This window comes from Sordaria macrospora, chromosome 5, assembly GCF_033870435.1.
Source record: "Sordaria macrospora chromosome 5, complete sequence".
In the NCBI taxonomy this organism is placed as follows: domain Eukaryota; kingdom Fungi; phylum Ascomycota; class Sordariomycetes; order Sordariales; family Sordariaceae; genus Sordaria; species Sordaria macrospora.
The window spans coordinates 1,966,377-1,990,117 of NC_089375.1; the positions used below are offsets into that span (position 1 = coordinate 1,966,377).

Here is a 23,741-nt window from a genome sequence, read left to right on the forward strand (position 1 = left end):
TGTGCAGCGGGAGCAAAAATGCAAATGGATGCGTCCCGGTCCGGCATAACGCAATGTGAGAAGCTGCCCGCATCACTTCTGATATCTCGCGCATCGATCTCGGTACCTCTTCAGCATTGGTGAGGGTGTGGTGCTGGTCCCTCATCGCGAGTGTTTCAAAAGTCGTTTCTGCAAAACAATAAAAAGGAATCATTCGGATTGAATTAAACCTGCGAGAGGAAGAAAACAAAATGCAAAAAGCCAAAAAAGAAACTCCGGTACGGGGAATCGAACCCCGAGCTTCGCGGTGAAAACGCGATATGTTAACCGTTACACTATACCGGACTTCGATATTTAAATGAAGTAAGTGAAGGGCTTAAGAGTCGCCGCGGGCACAACTCTTACGCGCTTTGCTCTGCACCACCAGTTAACTCCATTGGTCGAAGTTCTTTCTTCTTCATCGCACCTCGTGATGTTTGCTGTCAAAGAAATGCTTTGGGATGACCACATCAATCAAAGGGAACCAACACCCACCAATTGGCCCCGAAAGTCCTATGACGAAATACGTCCGCTGACTTGCAGGTGCGGCTTAATGAATTGGGACAATTCCCTGCGAAGATCCCTGCCGTCCCGTGTTGGACCGCTTGCCGAGGGGCTCCGAAAGCGCCAATTATTCAGCACCAGCCACAAGATTTCATTCATAGACGCCGCAATTTGTGGCTGGTGGTGCGACGTGATTGGCTAAGAGCAACCTCCATAGCACCTCGTAGAAAGGGGCGGCCGACAATCGCAGTTTCTAGAAGAGAGCTGACGGCAACAACTGGCCCTGGAACCGTGCTGTCGTCGGCCATTCTTGTCGGTGACGGGCCTGTGCCAGCACTTTCCCCGAATCGCGTCACGCAACGTCAATCTGGAACCGAACCACGCAGCGCACGGAAAGGGCCACGAGAGCGGCTTCCACTTCGTTATCAAACCACTTTCGCTGGTGAAATAGCGGTATTGCCTTTTTATAAATCCACAATCTCGACTTCGATATCTGATTCTTGCCCTTTTTTCTCAACATCTTAATCTTCTACTCCACCCTACACCTCATAATTCCACATCCCGCTTTAATATCCCCAGACAAAATAACCCGTCTGGTCCCTGAATCTTTTGTCACTTATACTCCCTTTGAACCAATCACATCACCGAGTCCTACTGTTGACTCCTTTGACTCGATATATCCTCCGGGATACGGGAGCTGAATATTCCAGTTGCCAAGCCAGTTTATCATCAACATGGCTGACTCGACACACAACAACGAGTCTACTTCCACAACTCCATCACCAGACCAGATGTACTGCCACGCCTGCCATCACGAGTGGCAGCGCCAGGGCGAATCCCTCGAGTGCCCTGCATGCAACGGCGAAACCACGGAAATTGTCAGCAACCAGACCCCGCCAACAACTTCCATGGACACCAGGACGACAACACTAACACAGGATCGCCAGATCTCGCCTGAGAATCACCCACGCCATTTCCACCGCCGGCCTATGCCTGTCACCGTAGAGGACGCGCCTGAAGAGGAGGAGCCCCAGCCTGACCGTTCTGCCGCTACCGAGACCGAGTCTCAACAACCCACAGAGACCGCCAACTCCAACACCGAGACCCTAAGTGCCAACGAGAACAACGAGCATCATGATGCGAGACCACAGACCGAATCCAACGGCACGCCAACTACCAATGGAACCACTCAGACTTCAGATGAGACCAATGCCCGAGGCACCCATGAACAGAGCAGCAATTCGTCCAACAACAACAACAACGAAGCCCCCCGATCTGGATCTCGTCCTACCAACACTCAGCACTTTGATATCCGCTTCATCTTCCCTCCTGTAACCTTCTTCACTACCGTCATTTCCGAGCCTGTTGCCCCACAATCTCAACAGCAACCAGCTGGTTCGCAACCAAATGGCCAGGCGCAATCTACCGAACAGTCGAATGAGCAGCCCAATAACCAGCAATCCAATCCTTCTAGCACAGCTAACAATGGCTCTGCTCCTAACACCTCTACCGCTTCCGGTCCGTCCCCCGTCACCTTCTTTGGATTGCACTTCTTTACTCCTCGGCCTCCTCATGCCCACACTGCTCCGGCACCTGCGTCTACGACCAATACCACCCAACCCGAAGGCGCTGCGCAGCAACAGCAACAATCCAATGGCGAACAGCCACAGGCCTCCGAGCAGCAACAGCCCCAGCAAGGTCCCCAGCCAGCAACTCAAGGCCAAACACCCTCTTTCGGCTCTGGTCCCGTACCAGCTGGTCTCATGAACGCCTTGCTCTCCGCCATCTTCAACCCCTTCAGTCCTCTCGTCCTCGGCAACCTTAACTTCGTTAACGACGGCGTTTACTCGCAAGAGGCATTTGACCGCATCATCACCCAGCTCCGCGAGCAGCACGCCGCCCAGAACCCAGGCGGCGCTCCTCCAGCCTCCCAAGCCGCTATTGAGAAGCTCAGAGTGAGGGACATTGACGAGCAGATGCTCCAGGGCTGCCAGGACAACAAGACCAAGTGCGTCATCTGCGTCGACGACATGGCTCTCGGCGACAAGGCCACCCTCCTCCCCTGCAACCACTTCTTCCACGGCGAGTGCGTGACCCCTTGGCTCAAGGTGCATAACACTTGCCCTGTCTGCCGGCGGTCTGTCGAGGTCGAGGAGGCACCCGAGAGCAAGAAGCGCAAGAACATGGCGGATCATGAGCCCACGGGCAGGGACGGCCATGGCATTGACGAGGCGGCGGAGGATGAGGACGGACAGCAGAGCGCGACCGCGGCCACCCCGGCGATTCCGGAAAGGCAAAGGAGGCCATACGGACCCGAGAGGCTGCATGGTGAAGGTACGGATTGTGCTTGAAGTGATTTACATGAGGTCGAAACCGGACTTTAATTTGGGGGCATTCTCTGATCTTTCGAACAGGAGTGCCAAAGCGACGGCGTCTGGGTTGATCCCACTTTTATAATTCTTGCGCCATCGCGATGAAAGAGGGCTGGGGATGGAAGAGGTCATTTGGACTGCCGGTATCAGGACACGGCGTGAGATTGAAAGATCAAACCCTGGAAAGTCCTGATCATGCACGAGCAGCATACCGGTTCGGTAATGCGCTCGAGTTCCATCTGCTGGGTTTTCTTTGAAGCCCTCTTTCTTTTCTTTTTTCTTTATCTTGGCATTTTACCTACGATACCATTGCATTACTCTCATCAGAAGCGCGGCGTTCGGGGATTAACGGACGGATGGACAGTCAGGAATACTGCTACTTACACCGGGTCAAGACACGGTTTCACGGCGTTTTGTACTACACTACACACTACTGGCATAATATTTGATCAATCAGCCAACTCGATAATGAAAGGTTATCTCTTTTACACTGGCTTTCCGAGGAAATTGTTGCGATGGCCAGTGAAAGACACGCCACGGATGGATTACGATATGATGACACGATTATGAACGATACTCAAGAGAAGGGTTGGCGTTATAGGCGTCGATTTACGCAGGCTCTCATAAGGACATGCATGCATGGATTTTAGGACATTCGGGTACTGTAGTTTAATGTAGGGAATTTGTACAAATGAAACGGGAATATTCTACTAGAAGTCCGCTGAGACGTGCTGATAGATATCTTTGTCTGTGATATTCAATTCTGTTGTGTTCCTGAGTGCGATGGTTCAGTTGGGGTGCGGCTATTGTCACCGTGTGTCTCAAAGCATAATGTTATGCTGCCCCCCTTTACGTTTTGCTTGATGACAATGCTGATGGGACACTCATCAAGATGACAACCTACGCACTACTTTGAAATCTTGCGATAGATTTACTCAAGTTGGTGATCAGTCAAGGTTCGTCAAACAGGCCTTCTGGCATCCTCTCGCGGTATTTATGCATGTCAAATCTAGGAGTGACGTCGCACTACAACGCGTCTCTACATCCCCGATCAATTTTTTCTCTCTCCCATAATGATCGTTCCATAGAGATAACGGAAGCTTTCCTTAATTATTAGACGGTATGCTTCTTCAGGTCAATGGTGTCACTAAACACAGCGGGCATATTACAACCGCCTCGCTACAGCATACTGCATCCCCCGTTGAGAAAAAAAAACCCCAAGAAACATTTTGACGGAATGAGAACAAAGGAAACGAAACAAAGAAGACCAACAATAAGAATATAAAAGAATGTAGGGGGAAAGAAAACTCAAAAAAAGAACATACAACACCAGGGATTCGCTGGTCGTCACCGACCCAACTACTAGTCTGGCCCTCACCGGCTTATCTATGGGAGAGCGGACGGGATCCCGAGTTCTCCAGTGGGTATGGTCGTATGTGTTTGTTTTCTAAGGAGTTTGTGCTTATCAAGTCTTTCTCCTTTGAGGTATTTCAGCTTTGCAGCCTTTCCAGCCATTGCTGTCCCAGACATGGTTGAATAACACCGACACTGTTTAATGACAGCAATTGAGAAAAAAAAAAGCGACTACGGAGCTGAGTTGCTATAATTACTGTCTTCCCACTATGCATGCATATAAACTACTGTCAGAAATGATGCTGGTTTAATAAATGATAACATCAAGGGTATCAAGCCCAAAAGGCTACTGTACTGTCCCCCTTGCAACCCGTACGTATTACTCGATTCCAAACAAAACAACACAACTCTAATGAGCTCTCATCTCGGCTCTCTCTTTCTCTTCATAACCAGACAGTCTAGCCTCCTGGAAACCAAAATAATGATGCAACATCAACGCAATGCAAAAAGAAATTCCCCAAAAAAAGGCCGACCCCATTTATATACCAATCCCAACGCCATCATTCATGCCCAATCATAACCTCGTCAATCATCAGACCCACCCCCACTCTTTCACTGCCCAAACTGCTTCCCTAAAATGAACCAAAAACATAAGTTACTACCCCATCCTCTCCCCCTTCCGCAACCTAACAATCTTCTCAGCCCTCAACACCCCCAGCCCATTCTCTCGTCCCGGTCTCCTACCAATCTCGATACACAAGAACCGTATCAAGTCCATGTTATACCAGTAGCTCGTGTGCGCGCTTAACATATTTAGGTATTGAATCTCCAGCGGCCCGCCGCCGGACTTTAGGTAGTAATCAATTTGGCCGTTGTCGTTTAGCAGAAAGGCTTTCTTTTCGGCGACTTCTTCGCGCGAGAAATCGTGGACTTCTAGTTCGAGCTGCGAGGGGAGGCGGAGGAAGGTGGGGGGTTTGGAGGTTGAGAGCATTTGGGACGAGCCAGGTTGGTCGTTGGAATGGTTAGAGTCGGATGGGTTGGACGGATTAGAGGAAGTGGGCGCGGATGTGGTTGAAAGCCCGGCTAAACCGCGGAGGGAGTCGGACATGGATTTGAAGAAGGAGGTGGTGAAGGTGGGGACGTAAGCGGTCTTGAGGCTGGAGGCGTAGACGGGGTCGATGGTCCCGTTCAATAGGTATGCGATGGGGTCCTCCTTGGCGAGAATGTTGTAGATGTTGTCGACGGCGATACAGCCGAAGCGGCCGATGTCACCGACAATATCCTTGTTAAGTGTGTCGGCTGCGTCCGCGCCGGGCTTGAGGCGGCCGCGGCGGGGGACGAGACTTCCTCTTTCTAGGAGGAGAAAGAACGCGGCGGGGCTGCCGAGGAGGAAGAGGTTGGTGGTGTCGAACTCGAAGTGTCGGGTTTCGGGCTCTGTCCTCGACAGGTCCAACGGTCGGGGAACGCAGGTTGGTTGTTTCGAGAGGATCTCAACTGCCATGGCGCTGCCGAGCGAGTGGCCGATGAGGTGAACGCGACCCTTATCAGCGAAGCCAGGGTTGTTCTTGCACCATAACCGATACACACGATTTGCTTCGCCTACAAGGGCGGCAATCATCTTTGGCTTGTGATGAGACATGTAAAAGGGAATGTCAAACATGACATCTGAGATCATACTGCGCACGGCAGGGATGGTGTTGGGTTCAATGTCCTTCAGCCCGAAACCGTCAGGGGTATATGCGGACGAGTCTTCTTCCTTGCTGGGACCGCCGTCCTCAAAGCTGAGGAGATGACGCCAGTTCACAGGCAGCACCATGATACCATTCTGGTCAGGCCGAAGCACAGGCTTTATCATGGGATTCTCCAACTCGATGTTAACGGCTCTTCGGAAGGCATTGACAGCATGCGTAAAGTGGAAACTTTCAACCCGCTCGGCAAACTTTTGACCGATGCCATGCGCAATCAAAAGAAGATCGGTCACTTGGCCGCGGTCCTGCTCCATTTGACATGCTGGGCAGCCATCTCCCGAAACAGTTGTCTGCCATTGCGTTTTGCGTTTCGGCGCTCTATTTGCCGATGTGCCTTTCTTCTGGTGTACCTTGTCCCAGATGGCTTGGTCAAAACCGCGTACCACGGGAATTCCCACGGTAATATTTTTCATGATCTTTTGAAGCGGTCGTCTCCCATGATATGCACTTGGTTTCAAGCTGGGCCTCAGAAGAAACGCGGCGGAATTGTCCTTGTAGATGACATGGAAGTTGGCATACGGTTCTGGTGGTGGTGGCGCCAATTCTTGATCGGGGTGCACAGGTTTGAGTGTCCCTTCAGCCGCGGCTTCTCCACGGAAACATCTTGCGGCGCAAAACGGATCGCTCGATATGGGTGGCTCGGGAGGGATCTCGTCCTTGACCTTGGGTCGCTTGTCCGGAATTTCTGGCCATAAGGGGTGCGAAATCTTTTCTTCGCCTAACGCACCAACATCCAATGCCGACTTCAGTTCGTCCTTCCAGGTTTGACCCCAAACTCGCAACTCTCGGTAGCCAGCTTCTAGTTGATTGGCGACGACAGGTTCGACAGGAGTAATAGTGTCTCTGCGAATGAATGTCAGCTGTCGATTAAGAAAGACAAAACAGGCGCCAATGCCTACCTGTAGAACCACGTGGCACGTTGCACTGTGGAGATGTCGTTGACAGGCGACCAGTATATTGGCTTCATTTGAAGAACTGGTAGCGAAACCATGTGCAGCCTTGAGATACCAACAGGCACCTCTACCGAATCTTCCGCCTGGCGGATGGCCTCTTTGACGATACGTTTGGCCGCTCGGGTGTCATTTCCTCCTAACCGTGATGGAAGGCCGCGTACAGATGATGCCCTGGACGGCTTATCTTCTGGTGTAGCTCCGACTGACCGGCTGAGTGACTCGACGCGAACGAACGGCTTGCCTGAAATTCCGTCGTCCATGACCGGAGGTCTTGGGATCATCCTCCCAACTGCGGAAAGAGGAAGTTGGTTGTCGTTGAAAGAGGAAGACTTTACCTCTAGGGAGCCCGAAAGTCTCTGGAGAGGGCTAGTGCCAAGCGGGAGACTTGAGGGCCTGAATGTCGAGGACTCTTGCGGAGTGTCCGAGTTTGCCCATAAGCGAGTTAACTGGGCCATGACCTCCTGAATAACACGGTCGTGGTCAAGGGATGGCTGGCGACGTCTGGTGACGGCGCAAAACTCTTTTCTTAACTCTGCGGAAGCATCGATGGAAAGCTCGGCGCAACATACTGGGGCGCTGTGGCTGTCCTCGTTCTCGGTGGTAGCCAGGGCTGAGAAAGCGGAGTGGCCCTCCCGGTCATGCTTTTCCTTGTGTTTGGCAGCCAGCAGGGCCACGATAGCGGCAAGTTTCTCGGCATTTTCCTTGGAGAGAGACGGGCTCGGACTCCGGTTTCTTTGAGCGTGTCTGTGATTCCTCCTGTCCCTGTCCGAGGAGAAGCCCAGCCATGCCCTCTCTAACGCCCTGTTATCGCCGGGGGAGAAGGGTCGTAGTGGCAGGTTTGCCGCTTTCGTATCAGCGGAGCCAACAGTTGTGGTGGCAGACAAGGGGTCATCGATGGGAATGGCGGAAGTGTAGAAGAACTGGGCATTGATGGGCGGGATGCCCTCGAGCCCGTCGGCGGGTTCGGGTTCGGTGATGGGCGCTAATCGGCAGGATGGGCCGAAAATGTGATGGGTCTCAGCGGTGTTGGACATGGTTTGATCGACCTTTGAAGAAGGCGGTGAAATAGACTCGAAGTTGACGCGACAAGGGATCGACGATATAGAGTTGCTATGCAGGTGCCTGACGTCAGCCACTTATACCGAGAGATGGCCCACAAGGCTGGGCAATGTTGAACAAGGGGGAAGAATGCCACGAACGCGTTTGTACCCAGGGCAGACGGACGGATTGCCTGTTCTAACCAGTGGCGTATAAGTATGAGTCGATATGGGTTGAGGTTATTGAGAAAGAGGACAAGTCTGAAGAGCGAGAGAAGAAGAGGTGGTGAGCAAGCCCATGACCTGCAGGGACCGTGACTTTCAGGCCAGTTGGACGTCGAAGCTCGGGCTCTGACTCTGGCTCTGACTCCGGGAGAGGTAGTACGCGATCCGAGACATAATGGAGGGGAAAAAAAAGCAAGTTTAGATTTCCATGGATATGGGAGCGAGGAGTACACGCCCAAAAAGTCTAATTACACGTGGGAGCGAGACGCGAGGTGGAGGTCTTGTCTTCCACTTGAGAAGTTGAGTCTCTGCCTTGTCGTTGTGTCACTGTGTGCGACTGTCTCACGAGATGCGCTGATGACGTGGTTAGCCTCCAGCTGCGCGTGTTAGTGCATGTGTTTCAGTGGGTAATCCCCGTCAATTAGTGGATGCCTGCCGCCACAGCTTGTGAGATGGGATGCCACTGCGGCAGCACCCGAACTTCTACCCGCGCCTTCAGTCCCATCTGTGGTCACTTGTGGCGTAGGTTGACCCGACAAACTGTGGCTGAAGCTTCCCCCACGGCCATTGATATGGATGTCCTTTCAATTTCCTTCAACATCCGACTGAACCAATCACCCATCACCATTCTCACAACTCCACATCCTGACATGACCAGACCCAGGGTTCAAGCTGTCACAAGAGCTGTCTGCTACGAAATACGACGGCTAGGAATCTCTTGGCCTCCAATTCATTGTGTTTCCTTTTCCCCGATCCCAGCTCGAACTTTCACTCACTCCTACTGTACCTATTCGCATTCGAGACATGAATTATCTCGGGAACTTTCGACTTGTTCTAGTCCCAGCGACGAATTTATTAGTGTACACGCCCATTGCCGTCGTGTTTAGTTAGCTATGCGCCGGAAAGCACATGCTCACGAGATCTTCGCCCTTGGCAGCACCGGCAACCCGAATCAGGATGGTGGCCAAAGAAGTCAATGTTAGCATGGGCTTAGCTCGCTTGGCTCCCTACCCGATCCCTGTTCACGGATTTAAATTCAAGAACCGTACATGCCCTTCTTCTTCTTCTTCTTCTTGTTCTTCACAATGGCACCCTCACCTCCCCTGGGAAACAGTACCCCCTGAAACCCCCCTCTGAGATTCCTTAAATGGGCGCGCCAGTCCATTCCTTGTGTCCCCAAGCATCTCTTGTGCCCGTTTTACTGCATCCTGTCTTTTCCGCCCTGTCAACAGCCCCCTTTGGATCCGGAAGATGTGGGACTTCCACTTCCTGACGCCCAGAGATGGGGCCGCTTTAGGAGTACCCCGGGTTTGCTATGAGCGATGTGGTAAGCTGTCAAATATCTTATTTCCTTCTCATATCATCGCAGTCACTAACTCAGACCGTCACAGATGCTGCCTTTCTGGAATCTAAATCTCTCCTACCTCGTGGAGAGTTATGCGCGGCTGACGGCCCTTTCATATCCAAGTTCAACTTGTGCAATAGCTGTATCCAGACCGAGTCCAGCAATGCTTGGGAATATGGTAATGCTTATCGACAATACATTGAACCCTCTTTCGGAGACATAGTTCAACAATGTATCGGCGTGGGGACAACTGTTACGTTGTCCCTTGATCTGCCCGTCACAACAACGGTGCAGGCCATCGTCAGCATTATACCGCTACCAACAGGCACAGGAGAAGTTACTGGCACAGAAAAACTAACGGGCACCGAGGTAGCACCGGTGTTCACAACGGCACCATACATGCTGCCTATTCCTGGCATCCCAACAACTAGCGCCACCGGCACCTCGTCCATCGAGACGTCTTGGTTGATTACCTCCATGGCCACAGAAACCAACACCTATACTTTACTTACTGGTCAAACCACTACAGTCACTGAGCTCATGATCGCGACAGTCACACGTGCCGACTGGACTGGCTGGTCCAGCGGCAATAGACCCGCTCGCGTAACAGGGGAGAGAAAAATGATAACGTCTATACCGACAAACGTGCAGCTAGTCACCTCAACAGACAGCAATGGAGTAGCAGCTGTATCAAAAGGCCTCGGTACCATAACAACAACCTCTCTTTCACCAACAGGAGCTAGCGTCTCCGGCTCAAAGAGTGTTGCTGGCTGGGTCTGGGCCGTCATGGCTGTTGCGATCGCAATCGTTGTTGGAACACTGGTCGCTTCTTTTGTGCTTGTCAAGAGAAAGAGATCCAAGAGAGCAAAGCATCAGCGGTCCAGCTCTGGCAGCACACCAGAATTGCCCGGCACCACCGGGACGGGAAGCGGAACGGAACTAGACAGTGAAATAAGCTCGGCCGAGTTACATACCGATAAGATACTACCAACGGAACTCGATTCGAAAGTGGCACCAGTGGAAATGGATACAGAAATCAGATTCGAGCTACCAACAGACTACAACAAGGAAAGGGAAATTTCGGAGGAGGCTATGACACCGCTCAGCACATGCACCGACACCCCGCGAATCCCAGTGTCGCCCCTAGAGGAACAAAACCTAGACCAACAAATCCCAGACGAACAAAAAGTCCTGGTCACGCCTGGACTCAACTTGCGAAACAAAGAAACCCCGCAGACCCAGCCCAAGCCTTAAGAACATCACATATCACAGCTAGTCTTCAAAAATAGGATACACAGTTCTCTCTCGATCGGTATATTTCACCAGTTGATCAGCTGAAGTAGCGCGAACGTTCGCGGCTATGCGCAGCCCTACACTTGATAATCGAAGAAGTCGGGACTCTGTCGACGACGATAGGTTGATCGGGCAGCCATTTCGGGTCAATCTTCGCTGACTAGGGCCACTTTATGGGCTCACGCAGCTCGTTCTACATTGCTCCGACAAAGCTCCTAAGGCGACCAGTTGCCTTGTCCCACAAGCTCCTCGTTCACTGGACATCGATGCCATTCCCGACAACGATTGCGACTGTTTGTATCACGCATGCCTACGGCAAGGGGAAGGATGTCTCGAATCGCGACAAGTACACATGTTCATCAGACCCAGCGACTCCTTGCAATAGGGCGGTTCATCCGATGGAGGATGGACACTGTGCATTATGTAGGTGTATTTGCAGCTCCTACAGAGCGGAAGGCGCTTATAATGCAAATAGGCGCAACCCAACGTTACAAGGCCTCCAGCTCTCGATGATTCCAACCAATCATCGATCAGGTCACCAGGACGATTACCTTCCACAACGGTTTTCAGGAACAGAGGGAATCTTCCTCTTGTGTTTAACGTTCTATCTGGAATCGGTATATGTTTTGTGCAACTCCCAACGCCTTATGCCATAGCCTCACTCAAACTCATCCTATCTTTCGCTATATCAAGCTCTCTTTACAAGCGCCCTCGCTCATCATGGATCAAAGCAACCCCTTGGCCAACCTCATACTTTCGACTTTCGATGTCGAAAAGAATTGTACGGCAGCTGGAGCGTTTGCGGCACATATTTTACAGTTTTGGGACGATGAAGACAGCTTTCCGTTGCTCTCTCTTCGAGAGCTCGTTACTTTCTGCAGTAACACCACCATCGCCAATATTACGGATGGAAACCTCGTCGACTGGTACGGCTTCACCGACGCTACTGCTGCCGACTCTCTCAAGGACTTCGTGGCGGGAATGAGCAATGCCTGCCAGCCAGACTTTTGCAGGAACTTGGAGTGGGAGGGAAACCCGGACTTGGCCGGTATTGGTGTGAGTTTTACTCTTGCGCAATCAGCACAGAGGTTTTGAAGGTTGGTTGACCCTTCGTGAGGCGGTACCGTTGCTAAGAAGTGCAAACACAGGTATACGTGACATACGTCCTTCAAGCGACCCTCACGACTATATTCCTCCTGGCCTCTATATTTCTTAGCTGGAGGAAAAATATTTGAAAGTTACCGGAATGGTGGTACACTCAACTATCGTGCAACACCAGCCTACGTGGATTCCCTTAGACGTGTGTCTCAACGCGTTCTGGATATCGTCATTCTATTTTGCCGCTGCTGCTTGTGTCGCTGCCAGCATCTACGCTAACTCTGGTCTCGGTAGTAATTACGAGAACTTGCTCTGGCGGCTTGCAGCGCACTTTTCCGTTACCGTGGTCCTTTGTCTTTTTCTTCGATGTCAACAGAACCACCCCAGACCGGCCAAAACTGTTAATTTATGGGCGTTGCTTTTTTTACGCTCGTGTTGTACAGCAGCGGTCTGAGTTCGGGCTCCCTCGATCATCCAGATGAAGGTTCAATTTACGAAAATGCGTGTTTGTTGTTGAATGACAGCGCTTGGAGTGTATATTTTGGAGGAGCGTCACCCTTTGCTATTCTTTTAAGCTGGGTCGGCGTGTCTTTCAGCAAGATTGTTGATCATATCTTCACAAAATCAACGATTCGCAGGCGACTAAGTATCCGACTGGCCGAAAGATATACTCCTCTACCGAAACTGGGCAAGCTAATGAGGACTGCGGAGCCCTTTATCCAGGGTTTTATCCTTATCTCGATGTGAGTGGATGTGATAGCATTCGTCAACATCCAAGCAACAGTCGGCCGGGTCGCTGGAGAGGTTTATATCGAAAACGAATGGGGATTTGGACAAATTGTTACCGTCACGGCGTGGTTACCGGTGTTCGGCCAGTTCTTCAATGCATGGAAATATAAGTCCTCTATACCCGGTTCACCTGCAAAATCCGCTTTTTATGAGCATTTACCAACCTCACTACCACCCTCTAGTTGTTCTACACTTGGGCCCACCGCCCCTATCATGGAAATTCAAACGAAACATACCTTGGTCCGAGCTATTATACGGCCTCGTCTTCACATTCGGTGTTTGGGGCCTTATTCTCGGCGGCATGATGTGTTTCATGATGTACAGGTTATTGGAAATAAAATCCAACCAGGCTCTGTGGATCTTCACTTTGGCCGGCGTCTTCTTGGGACTTTTGGTTTGGATTTACTCCGTCTCATTGTTTTAGTCCCCCCGAGGCTAAGTCACAAACAAGACTTGGAGGCTCGGCTCCCACCGATGCATGTCGAGCTACTGTTACAAGCCGGTACGCGAGTCACCAAGCACATCCTATGGAGATTTGACTTGGGACGGATGAGAGCCTCCGGCATACTGCCACGAACAGAAAAGCCCCGGTTCTGACTTGTGCGGTATGAAACAATGGGCGGGGAGAATAACAGTGAAACAATCGCCCGGAGTACCATAAGTGCGATTTGCGCAATCTTGCTAGCAAGCCTTGGGGATTCGAGGCCAAAGATTCCAGAATTCCCGCCACACATCACGATCCACGGACTTACGAGCCTTGCCGGACTTGGGCTTGTATGCTATCACTTCAGGCTAGAGCTCGCCGGTTTATACGAGCTGAAACCAGGTTGATACACCATCTCAGGGTGCAGGATTTGGACCTGAAGCACCTGGGCGGTGCTAAAGATACACCAGCTCGCCCAGGACAAGATTGATGACACCCGAGTCCACCACTCAAAACACCAAACCCAGCCAGAACACCACAAAAATCAGCGATTTTACCGAAATCGGTGTCCGGAGGGCAGTAAGGCATATTGTCAAGTTATACAGTCCTGATGTATTTCAGGCAATTAATTCTATCAGTTGTTATTGGCTTCCTAGCCTTAGAACTTAGGCTCGGGTGTCATCAAATTTGTCCTGGGCGGGACCGGGCACATCGAGCGTGATGGGCGTCCAATATACCGTTTTACGCGTTAACTCGCCCTCCAGCCTGGTCCGCATAATAAGTCATGTACTTATACAAGAACATCCACCAAAAGGTGTGTCCAAGGACTTTCTTCTAATCACAAATAGCTAGATCATGCAATGAGTTGGTTGTCAATGACGGAGACAATAGCCAGTGGGTAAGTCAGTTCTTATATCTCTACGGCCATGTTCGTGTACAAGTAGCTGTGACGCCTATCACCAAGATGGCCATGCGGTAATCCATGCCTCGATGTCCATCCATAATCAACACATGCAACAGGCCTCTTAGATTCCAATGCCCAGATTGCCTTCTCGTTGCAAGACTCTACCACAGTTAGCATGGTGAGCAAGGGCGAATGCCTATGGATAGCTACAGCGCGATAACATCGAGGCCGAAAGGATTACTCACCGGAGAGATCCAGGGTACTTAACCGACATCCAGCAGTCAAACGGCCGACCCATGTAGGCGCTGGCTCCCAGGCATCGCCGACTCGATCAGTCACTGTTACAAGCACCTCGATTCCGATAAACAAGTTCGGACGACCCCAGACCCAGTCATCACACTCAATCTCGAGCAGACATGCGCGTCATGATTGCATCGTCATCAGCCAAGGCTGAAGACCCTATTGCATTGTGAGCTTCACCAGAGACTCCATGTACGTGTCAACGAAAATTTGTTGTCTGAAGGAAGAGGAAGAGGACCGGAGGAATGAGAAAAGAACAAGACCCAACCAAAGCGCGAAATGCATCACAAGGCAACCGCTGGAAGTGGCCCGTGTGGCACACGCACCTGGCAATCTTGGAAGCATCAGAACACACCTTAGACACTCAACAATTTGAAGTTGTTCTCAAACTCACAATCTTCGTAGCAAACTGAAAAGCCAAGGCCAAAGGACAAATTATTCCAACGATTCTTTTTTCGCGGCATCGAGCTACTGGTGGCTGATAATGGCACGATCCAGCATCGTGTATGATTGAGCAGCAATTACAAGCCGAACTGAGGCAGTTTCAGCAGGCTTACAGCGGACAATCACCAAACCCTTCTGTAAGTATAGCGCTTTCAACACCTTCCGTCACACAAGGCTCGAGTCGGGCCCCCGACCGCCCGACACTCCGATTCAGCCTCGTGTAAGTGCACGAGACCCGCCCGGCAGCCTTGCCGCCCCCTCGCTAGGTACGAGCTTCCTGTTTCCGAAACAACCGTTTGACGAGAATACATTCCGTTTGCGACTTTCGCTGGCACGGATAGGTGACATAGTGGTTGTGAGCACTTGCGAAATTTTTCAAGTTGACCGCATCTCGGCGCCTCGCGAAGACTTCATGGATAACACGATCAAACATGACCATTCACAAGAACAGGCTTACAGAAAATGGGTAGTGCACAGTTTTGAATAGAAGAGTGTGGTTGATTCTTTCTCTCAATGATTTTTGTTAACTTCAAATATGGCCATATATCCATCACATAGGCTCCCAATCATATCATATCTACCGCTGTCGCACTTTCCCTGAAAAATGTGCGATGTATCCTCCCATCGTAAGTAATTCGACAGCCTGGCTTGTGGCCATATTCCTATCCCCAAATCACACATCGAAATAAAGTAAAATAACACCGGAATACCCGTCCATGTACGGATAGAAGCGAAATAGTAGCTTCCCGAAAAAGCAAACGCCAAAATTCGAACAGGAAACTTCGTTAAACCCGCCCTACTCGTCAAGGCTAGAAGGTTAGAAACGGCCAGTCCTGACCCCGTGTTTGTTGGGTCAGGTAGGCGTTTCTAGCACATCAGAAACGAGTACCTCGCGTACCTAGGCACTAACGTGGAAAATTGAGACCGGCTGGATCTATGCCTATCTCTTCACTGAAATCATCGAGTTCGGCCGAGTCATTCTGTAGCTGCTGCGCCCAAGTTGATGTTGTGAACATGCTATTAGGCTGCGATTGTGAAGAGGCCATTCCGATCGAGTCCGATATACTACTGTCCATGTTGAGCTGAGACTGGGCAGGCGCAATCGTCTGGGCCATGGCGCTGATCTTCTTCTCGTAGTGGCCGAGCAAGTCCGCCATTTGTGGCAATCCAAGGAGTTCAACAATGAGGGCCTTACAGCGGTCACTGTCTGTGATCTGGGCGCGCAAGTTGGCCTCCAGCTGGAGAATCGTGCGGTGTTGCTCTTTACACTTTTCCTCCAAGTCGTTGATGTAGTCTGGAATCGGTCAGTGAGCATGTTCATCGCAAACGGAAATTAGAAAGGGAAAAAGCCTACCCTTCTTACGGGCACGGAAATTGCGAGCCGATACTTTGTTGCGAAGTTGACGTCTTTGCGCTGAAGTCATACCCTTAGCCTCCTCGCCCTTGAGCACCCGCTCGTCGTCGTCAAGGTCGTCCTCATCCCTGTGCTTTCCCCGTTTGCTGAGCTTGGGGAACTCGCACGGCCTCTCCTCAATGACCGGCATTGACTTCATGTTGATGAGTAATCGCTGGACTTTGTTGCGCTTGTCGACTCGATGATGATATTGATCAGTCTGTCGATGTGTGATGGCGAAGTACTTCTCCTTCTCGCTTTGGTGGTTTGATTGTCCGTTGGTGAGACCGTAGCTGCGACCGGGGCCAGAGCGATGCTGAGTCTGACGGGGCGCAAGAGGGGTCGTCGCAGGTGTATTCCAGCCGGAAACGGGTTGCTGAGGGGGGTTGAATGGAGTGGGGATGGAGAAGTTGATGGAGTTGATGGAATTGTCCCCTGCCCAGTCGAAGTTGGGACCGGAATGTTGGATGGAGTCTAGGTAGGTGGGCCCGTTTCCCGTTGGCTGCGCTTCCAAGACCTGCGATTGCGTGACAAGTGATGGTTGGGTTGGGAAGTTTGCCGTCAATCTCTTAGTATTCTCGAGGGCGTTGAAGGCGCTGTTCGCATGCTGCCCGATGGCAAAGTTGCTGGTGTCGAAGCCAAGTCCCGAGAGAAGCAGGTCGGAGTGATACGGTGACTGGTCCCAAGCGGTTCCGGGTTGGTTTGTGTCCAGGAAAAGTTCGCTGGGATTGACAGTCTTGTTTGCGGAATTGGTTAGGTTCATATCGGAGTAGCCCACGATGGGGTCGTTGTTTGTTGTTGCGAAGAAAACCGTCCGTGGTTGCTGGCCAGAGCTGGTTGAGATGGAAGAGAAGGAACGGGCGGATCGTCTGGCGGGGGAACTGTCGGTGTTTTGGGCCAAACCGTCGAGTTGAGGGAAGGAACGGGGCAAGTCTGCGAACCGACAGTGTCCCATTCCTGCCATTTGCACCGCACCCACAAGGGCAGGGATGGCACTGGCTAGTGGCTGGGCTTACCTCGCCGGACGGGCTTGGAACGCTAAAGTGCGATGCGGGTTAGCGTGTGACCGTGCTTCCGTGGGTGGACTGTCGTTGCCTGTGGTTGGGTGTGGGAGGGAATCGATGCCTGTCTTCACGAGAGCGGGGAGGGGTCGCTTAACAGGAACCGGCGACATGATCACGCGAATTTGATAGCCCAATACCGAGGAGGTCAACCGGCGTCCTTCCGTATTGGGCGTGCTGATGCACCACCAAGGTCCGGGACGCGTAATACAGTTGCCTGGGGTTGGTGAGATAAAATACCAGAGCAAAACCTTGACGATGGTGGATGCTATTAAAGAGAGGGAGTTGAGATAGGATGTCGTCAGAAGGTTTGGTTTGTTGAAACGAGCAACTTGTCAATTATAATTAAATAAAAAGAAGCAGCTTGGAGGCAGCATGATGTAGCAGAAGCAGGGTAATGTCGCCAGTCGGACCTTCAATGTGTGTCAAGGCAGCTGTGCAGGTACCAAAACGCAATGTCTACCGACCTGCATATTTATTATAGATGTTGGCGGTAGTAAAGCATTTTCCCGAGTACCATATAGTACGAGTTAACGATGGCATTCTTTAAGTCCGAAGCTACTAGCCCATACAGACAAGTCTTACCTGTCAAGTCTCGGCCACTCAAGGCTGCCATCAAAAGAATCACCCATGTCCCGGCGGTTGAGGAGCACCAAAGAAACTTTGACACTCTTCGTTCACAATGACGGAAGTGAGGCCTCCCAGGGCAGCTTGGATTCTATGGGTCTCTCTTAGCCTCCACAACATCCCCCAAATCTCAGCCTTAAAAAGCATCAAAGCTCGTCCACATTGACCCAAGCACTCGTACACGAAAGCAATCTGATTGCCATCGATCCTTGAACTCCCGTCTCTATAAATGTGCCTTAACTCGACGTGCAAAGCCATCTCGACCCAGCTGAACTCGGTGGGTCTTAACCGATCCGACAATCTGAACTGCGCCTCTGTGACAGCCAGGTCTTCCCGAGCCGATACGAAGAAGATATTCGAAGAGGACCAGACGGACATTACAAAGCAACATTGGAAGCTCATCAGCGCCTTATCACCCAACAGCGAGCACTTACGTATCATGTCTTCTCAAGATGGAAACAACACAAACTAGTTCGACAGCCCTGCCGGCGGCCAACATAAGAAGCACGGGTAGGAAGCTAAGGTAGGTACAACCACGGGGAGGTGGAGTCTAGATATCCGTTTCAGATGTCTTTCTAACGACCCGTCCCCGCACCCGGGTCTCCGGGGGGGGGGGCCGTCGTCGGTGGGTTCTAATCCGCGGTTCCGCTCAGTCGGAACGAACAGTCGGACGATGTCGGCGCCTCATTGTCCGTCAGGCGTTGGATTCTTCCGCCTTCACAAATCAGAAAACAATGCCATTCATCGACCTATCTGAGCCATCCTTTATTTATAGAGGAACCCTGACCACTCACTCGGCATTTGGTGTACTGTATAGACATGGATCAACGCCTGTCAAGACTCAGTGAGGCGTTCCCAAAACCACCATCAACCCATCACGGCAGTTGAGAAGTGGCATGAGTGGCTCGTAGATCTTGCAATGCAGTGGCTGAGCATACCTGACAACGACGCTAAGGCGTTTTATCAAATATCCGCGGATCGCAAGGGCAGGCAACCCCGGTTTGTCATATCTGCCATTGAAATATTGGTGGATACGTAGAACACGCAACCATCATCATCACGAACTTCCAGAACTTCAAAACTGTTTCTTTAGCGAGGTTTCGTTTGGAGATGCGACTCTGAAACTGCCACAGATCGACGCTAACAAATCAAGCGCTCTGGACTCGGGCATGATCTAGAGAGAGAGAGAAACAAATGCAACATAAATGTCACACAACAACAGCTCCATGTACGTCACCTTTTTGTTCCGTAGATGGCCATGATCACCGTCCATGTTTCGTGGACTCGAGAAACTTCATGGGCTTGTCTTGATTAAAGGCCAGGCAGGACAAGCGCTGGATCGTTACGTCGTCGAAGTTTGGCGTTCATTGTGGAGACTGGAGAACGAAGTCTGAAGACCCAATTCTGCGTCTTCACCTCGATAACTCCATTGACTGCATCGTCATGAAATCTCTCCAACATGTTTTCCAAACTAGACAGATACCAAGTAAGCCCAAGCATTTTGGTGCAACAAGTGTGTATTGGGAATCACAGATTCAAACTGAGTGGGTGAGCTTTCTTACATAAATGTGTTAGACGAGGGTTAGGGTAGAAGTGCTAAAAGACGACGCCTCTTGGTTTCACGTGCGGCTTATCTTATCGTCAAGTCCACAAATAGCCGGCTTGGCAAATCTCGTCAGCGGCTGCACGAACCACCCCCTCACTGGTCCCTTGAATCGAGTCCCCAATCCTGGCCATCAAGACGAACTCCAACACCAGGTACGAACAGCTCCAAAGTGGTCCAGAGCATCTTCGTGTTGTTCGTCGATGGATTGACTATCGTAGCCAATATCGGATTACTACAAACCCATCTAAGTGCTGCTGTAGGAGGTCGTTCCGCGTTGTGTAAGCGCATCGTAGCTTCTAAAAGGTGCGGTAAGCTTCTGTTATACTGGAAATAAGGATCGGGAACGTGTCCTTTTGCTGCAAAGGATGGGATGGAATTGTGAAAGCTAACGACCACGCCCGCCGCCGGAAGGCACGAGAATGCGTGCCCAGCGCCGCGGACCCCGAGTGTGTTGAGAAGACAGCGCCGCTAGGGCGCCCGAATCGGAGCATTGGGGTCCGTCGACGACCTGTAACAACCAATTGGGGGACGACCCTGAATCTGTTGAAGTTGTCACCAACAACATGTGCTGGATGGCGAATTTGGGCCAAGTTCGGACCGCCTGCGTTGTAACGTAGGTGCCACTGTTCTGGTGCTTCTGGTTTGTCTGGGCAATCGCATCCAGCCTTGGCCTTTTTTTTGCCGGCGGCCGGCCCAGCCAAAGTCCAGAGTGTCCATCCCGCAGGCCGCAGCTACTAGTTAAATAAAATCTGTCGCGATCCATCAACACCTCTGTGCTCCGTCTCTTTGCCCAACGCAACCCACCACAGTCCCGCCCACCGCCAGTTTGCGCATATCTTGCCGTTGATTCTTTTGTTGTCGGCTTCCATCGTCGTCAACGTTGTTTATTCTCTATACTCCTTTTAATCTCTCCGCCACGCGGTAAAGCACATTCACAATGGGTCTCTCCCCGCAAATGTAAGAAGCATCACCGCCTGCCGAACGCGCGAACAATGTGCCGCCGTGTCCTCGAGACAGCGATCCGGAGACGCATTCCAGATGCTAACATGATGCGTGCAGCACCAACCTGGTCATCATCCTTGGTATGATGCAGGTCGCCAAGAAGATCCCCTTCGAGGATCCCAACGTTCTCAACCTCTGCCGCGCTCTTTACGCGCTCAGCAATGTCATCATCCTCAGCATTCACCTCTACATCATGAACACCATCAACAAGAAGAAGGGTATGTCGCGCTTCTTCTTCGAGATCCGAAATCCACAGTCTGCTAACTCTTGTCTCTCCAGATCTCACCACTCTGAAGTACGTCGAGCCGGCGCCGATGGGTTCCACTGAGGAGGGCAAGCTCGTCACCACCACCATCCACGCCTACGATCTGGCCCAGGCCAAGCAGCTTCTCCGCTCCCAGATGATGGGTGTCTTCATGATGGGCGTCATGCATCTCTACTTCAAGTACACCAACCCCCTCCTCATCCAGTCCATCATCCCCCTCAAGGGCGCCTTCGAGTCCAACCTTGCCAAGATCCACATCTTCGGTCAGCCCGCCAGTGGCGACCTCAAGCGTCCCTTCAAGCAGGCCGCTGGTCTTATGGCCAGTCTCCAGGGTGGAGCTGCTCAGAGCGACAAGAAGGCTGTTGAGGCTGCCGAGCGTGCTGGTCGCGGCGGTGCCAAGGAGGAGTAAAGCGCGATTCACAAAATGATCGACTTGGATGCTGCTTGCTGCACGACGCAGGAAAAAAGAGAGAAGGGAAACAACAGGTTACACAATGACCGTACCGGCTACTTTCTGTCTGGGCGGGTTAATACTTTGTACCAATATGGCTTTTTGAAGCATTGGCAATTTACGTATAGACAACAACATCCTTTGGTTAGACGGATGGGTGCGTGGTGGTTAATGGGAGCAAGCAATGGCTGATAAGCGACGCGGGTTCGTCAGCCCACTCCGCTTAGCAGCCTGCATTGCCAGGACATGAGGTAGTAAACAATACACTACTATCTAAATTGGCATACCATTTTGCTAACTACAAACGTTGGTTTTGTTTTATGGAATGTCATCTTTGTCGAGGTTGTCGCCATTACCGAGGATGTGGCAATTCTCTTTGCGGCGCAACTTTGGCGCCTGAAACAGAGGCGGCGAGCAGCGCATCGTTTGGCTGATGCCTGCCGAGTCGGACCAAACAGCGTCATCGAGGGGTCGATGCACAGCATTTGCTTTCGCGACATAGCACTTTCCGTAAATGAATTCATCCTTTCAACAACAATATTAGTGTCTTCCTTTCCTTTTACGTTAAGAGATACCCTTAACTTGTTTTTCGCCGATACCAGCGTCCCTCTCGTAATCAATCTAATTCAACACTGCGTCACAGCTACAAAGTAACAATGGAACGAGCATCCACTCCTCCAGCTCGCGCGACACGATCAACACGATCAACAAGGAGCACAACACGCCCACCATCACCACCAACTCCCGCCGCCGACACTCGTCGCATAGTAAGCCACTCCCCAGTTTGCAACCCACACTGATATGCATCGCACCAAGGACCTAACCAATTGTCCCCATCACACTAGGAAGAATCCCGTCTCCTGGTCAAAGACCTCCGCACCCAACTCGAAGCCGACCACCGCGCCGCCGGCATCCCGCTCCCCTCCGATTCTCTCCCTCGCACCGCCTCCGGCATTGCCGCCACCGATGACATCCACCTAGCCGGTGCAGCCGGTCGCGCCGCAGCACCTGCCTCCCGCAAGCGGCCCTTTACATCGATCTCGCGAAATGACGTACCGGTTAGTAACCGGGATGCTCGCAGTATATCGACGACAACAGGGACAACAGGGACAGGTACAAATGGCGGAAACAAAGAAGGGGGTAGCCTACCCCCCATCTCGCGCAAGTTCACCAAATACGTCGACTATAACTTCAGCGCCATGACGGATACCAAAGGCGGTTTCCTGTCGGTGGAAGATGATCCCTTCAGTAAACAGATGTCGGCCCCTACGAAGCCGGGACAACCAGAACAGGAACAAAAGCCAGCGCATATGACGGTCGCGGAGTGGGAAAGGATGCAGCTGATTCGAGAACTGCAGAGGAATAAAGCAGGGCCGTATGAGCCTGGTATTTCTGTTCTGAGTGATAAAGAGGATACGGCTAAGGAGAGGAAGAAATGTAGGGAGTGCGGAAGTTTGGAAATCGATTTTGTCTGGGAGGAGACGTTTGGGTGCGCAGTGTGTGGCAAGTGTAAGGAGCGGTATCCGGAGCGGTACAGTCTTTTGACCAAGACGGAGGCGAAGGAGGATTATTTGTTGACTGATCGTGAGTTTCTTTCCTTTTACTTGTCATGATGGGGAGACTGAACTGGATTGGATGCTAACGATGACCGAAAAACAGCTGAACTCAAAGACCCCGAACTCCTCCCCCACCTCTCGAAACCGAACCCGCACAAATCCCACTGGCACGACATGATGCTTTTTCTGAGATACCAAGTCGAAGAATATGCGTTCAACGTCAAATGGGGGTCGGCAGAGGCTTTGGACGCCGAGTTTGAGAAGCGTGAGCAGGACAAAAAGAGGAGGAAGGAGGCCAAGTTCAAGGAGAAACTGCTAGACCTGAAGAGGAAGACGAGGACGGAGGCGTTTAGGAGGAATACGGGAAAGTTGGGCGCAGATGGTAGTGGTATTGGTGGTGTTGGTGGTTCAACGGGCAGAAAAGGAAATAAGGCGACCAAGTTTGGGGATGCGATAAATAATGGAGGGAAACATGCGCATGAATGGGGAAGGGCGGTTGAGAATGAGGAGGGCATGACGGTCAAAACTTGTACGAGTTGTGGGATGGAGGTTGAGGAGTTGGAGTTTTAGGCTGGGGGGTATGGAGCCTTGGAAGCATATGATGTTGGAGCGAGTTTGATTATACCCATAGATACTGTCTTCATGAAGATACATATTAACTTGATCAATGTCGTCAACCCTGGATTTCATCTTGACCAAACAAGGCCCCAAGCTTTGAAGCCGCTCTGCCGCTGAGCTCCCCTGAGCTTCCCCTGGACGTCACCAAGTCCTCGGGTCTGTGCACGGTGCATGTGCTGGTCGGTGCTTTCTTTGTTGAGTTGGGAAGCGCTAGCCCCTGACGCTGGAAAAGGCGAATTTGATGGCAGTTGCGGCCTGCGGTCGTTTGTAATCCGGTGTTAGATCGCAGCAGGCGATACCTGCAACTTGAGAGGTTACTAGGTAGATGTGGCTGAGACCTCAAGGCTGCACTTTC

General features: G+C 51.6%; 7 protein-coding genes and 1 non-coding gene across 8 annotated transcripts; 5 read left to right on the forward strand and 3 right to left on the reverse strand.

The window, feature by feature from the left end:
* Nucleotides 1-252: 252 nt before the first annotated feature.
* Nucleotides 253-324, reverse strand: SMAC4_13809. Its single transcript has one exon. It is a non-coding gene; the product is annotated as a tRNA-Glu (tRNA).
* A 679-nt stretch (nt 325-1,003) lies between these two features.
* Nucleotides 1,004-3,737, forward strand: SMAC4_08801 (uncharacterized protein). Its single transcript, XM_024655578.2, has 2 exons — nt 1,004-2,856; nt 2,937-3,737. The coding sequence occupies exons 1-2, from the start codon at nt 1,257-1,259 to the stop codon at nt 2,963-2,965; spliced, it is 1,629 nt and encodes a 542-aa protein (XP_024511453.1). The 5' UTR covers nt 1,004-1,256; the 3' UTR covers nt 2,966-3,737.
* Nucleotides 3,738-4,472: 735 nt separating this feature from the next.
* On the reverse strand, nt 4,473-8,589 carry SMAC4_08800 (uncharacterized protein). The gene is made up of 3 exons (XM_003345398.2): nt 8,148-8,589; nt 6,895-8,058; nt 4,473-6,838 (listed from the first exon to the last, which is right to left on the reverse strand). The coding sequence occupies exons 2-3, from the start codon at nt 7,980-7,982 to the stop codon at nt 4,906-4,908; spliced, it is 3,021 nt and encodes a 1,006-aa protein (XP_003345446.1). The 5' UTR covers nt 7,983-8,058; nt 8,148-8,589; the 3' UTR covers nt 4,473-4,905.
* A 677-nt stretch (nt 8,590-9,266) lies between these two features.
* On the forward strand, nt 9,267-10,816 carry SMAC4_08799 (uncharacterized protein). The gene is made up of 2 exons (XM_003345397.2): nt 9,267-9,537; nt 9,602-10,816. The coding sequence occupies exons 1-2, from the start codon at nt 9,462-9,464 to the stop codon at nt 10,807-10,809; spliced, it is 1,284 nt and encodes a 427-aa protein (XP_003345445.1). The 5' UTR covers nt 9,267-9,461; the 3' UTR covers nt 10,810-10,816.
* Nucleotides 10,817-11,614: 798 nt separating this feature from the next.
* SMAC4_08798 (uncharacterized protein) lies at nt 11,615-11,833 on the forward strand (the record flags this gene model as incomplete). Its single annotated transcript, XM_003345396.2, has 1 exon — nt 11,615-11,833. The coding sequence occupies one exon, from the start codon at nt 11,615-11,617 to the stop codon at nt 11,831-11,833; it is 219 nt and encodes a 72-aa protein (XP_003345444.2).
* Nucleotides 11,834-15,264: 3,431 nt separating this feature from the next.
* On the reverse strand, nt 15,265-18,968 carry SMAC4_08797 (uncharacterized protein). The gene is made up of 2 exons (XM_003345395.2): nt 16,162-18,968; nt 15,265-16,101 (listed from the first exon to the last, which is right to left on the reverse strand). The coding sequence occupies exons 1-2, from the start codon at nt 17,162-17,164 to the stop codon at nt 15,713-15,715; spliced, it is 1,392 nt and encodes a 463-aa protein (XP_003345443.2). The 5' UTR covers nt 17,165-18,968; the 3' UTR covers nt 15,265-15,712.
* Nucleotides 18,969-20,286: 1,318 nt separating this feature from the next.
* On the forward strand, nt 20,287-21,490 carry SMAC4_08796 (uncharacterized protein). The gene is made up of 3 exons (XM_003345394.2): nt 20,287-20,451; nt 20,554-20,714; nt 20,776-21,490. Exons 1-3 carry the CDS (start codon nt 20,432-20,434, stop codon nt 21,168-21,170), a joined length of 576 nt encoding a protein of 191 aa, XP_003345442.1. The 5' UTR covers nt 20,287-20,431; the 3' UTR covers nt 21,171-21,490.
* Nucleotides 21,491-21,656: 166 nt separating this feature from the next.
* SMAC4_08795 (uncharacterized protein) lies at nt 21,657-23,726 on the forward strand. Its single transcript, XM_003345393.2, has 3 exons — nt 21,657-21,979; nt 22,058-22,796; nt 22,872-23,726. The coding sequence occupies exons 1-3, from the start codon at nt 21,869-21,871 to the stop codon at nt 23,336-23,338; spliced, it is 1,317 nt and encodes a 438-aa protein (XP_003345441.1). The 5' UTR covers nt 21,657-21,868; the 3' UTR covers nt 23,339-23,726.
* The last annotated feature ends 15 nt before the right edge of the window (nt 23,727-23,741 follow it).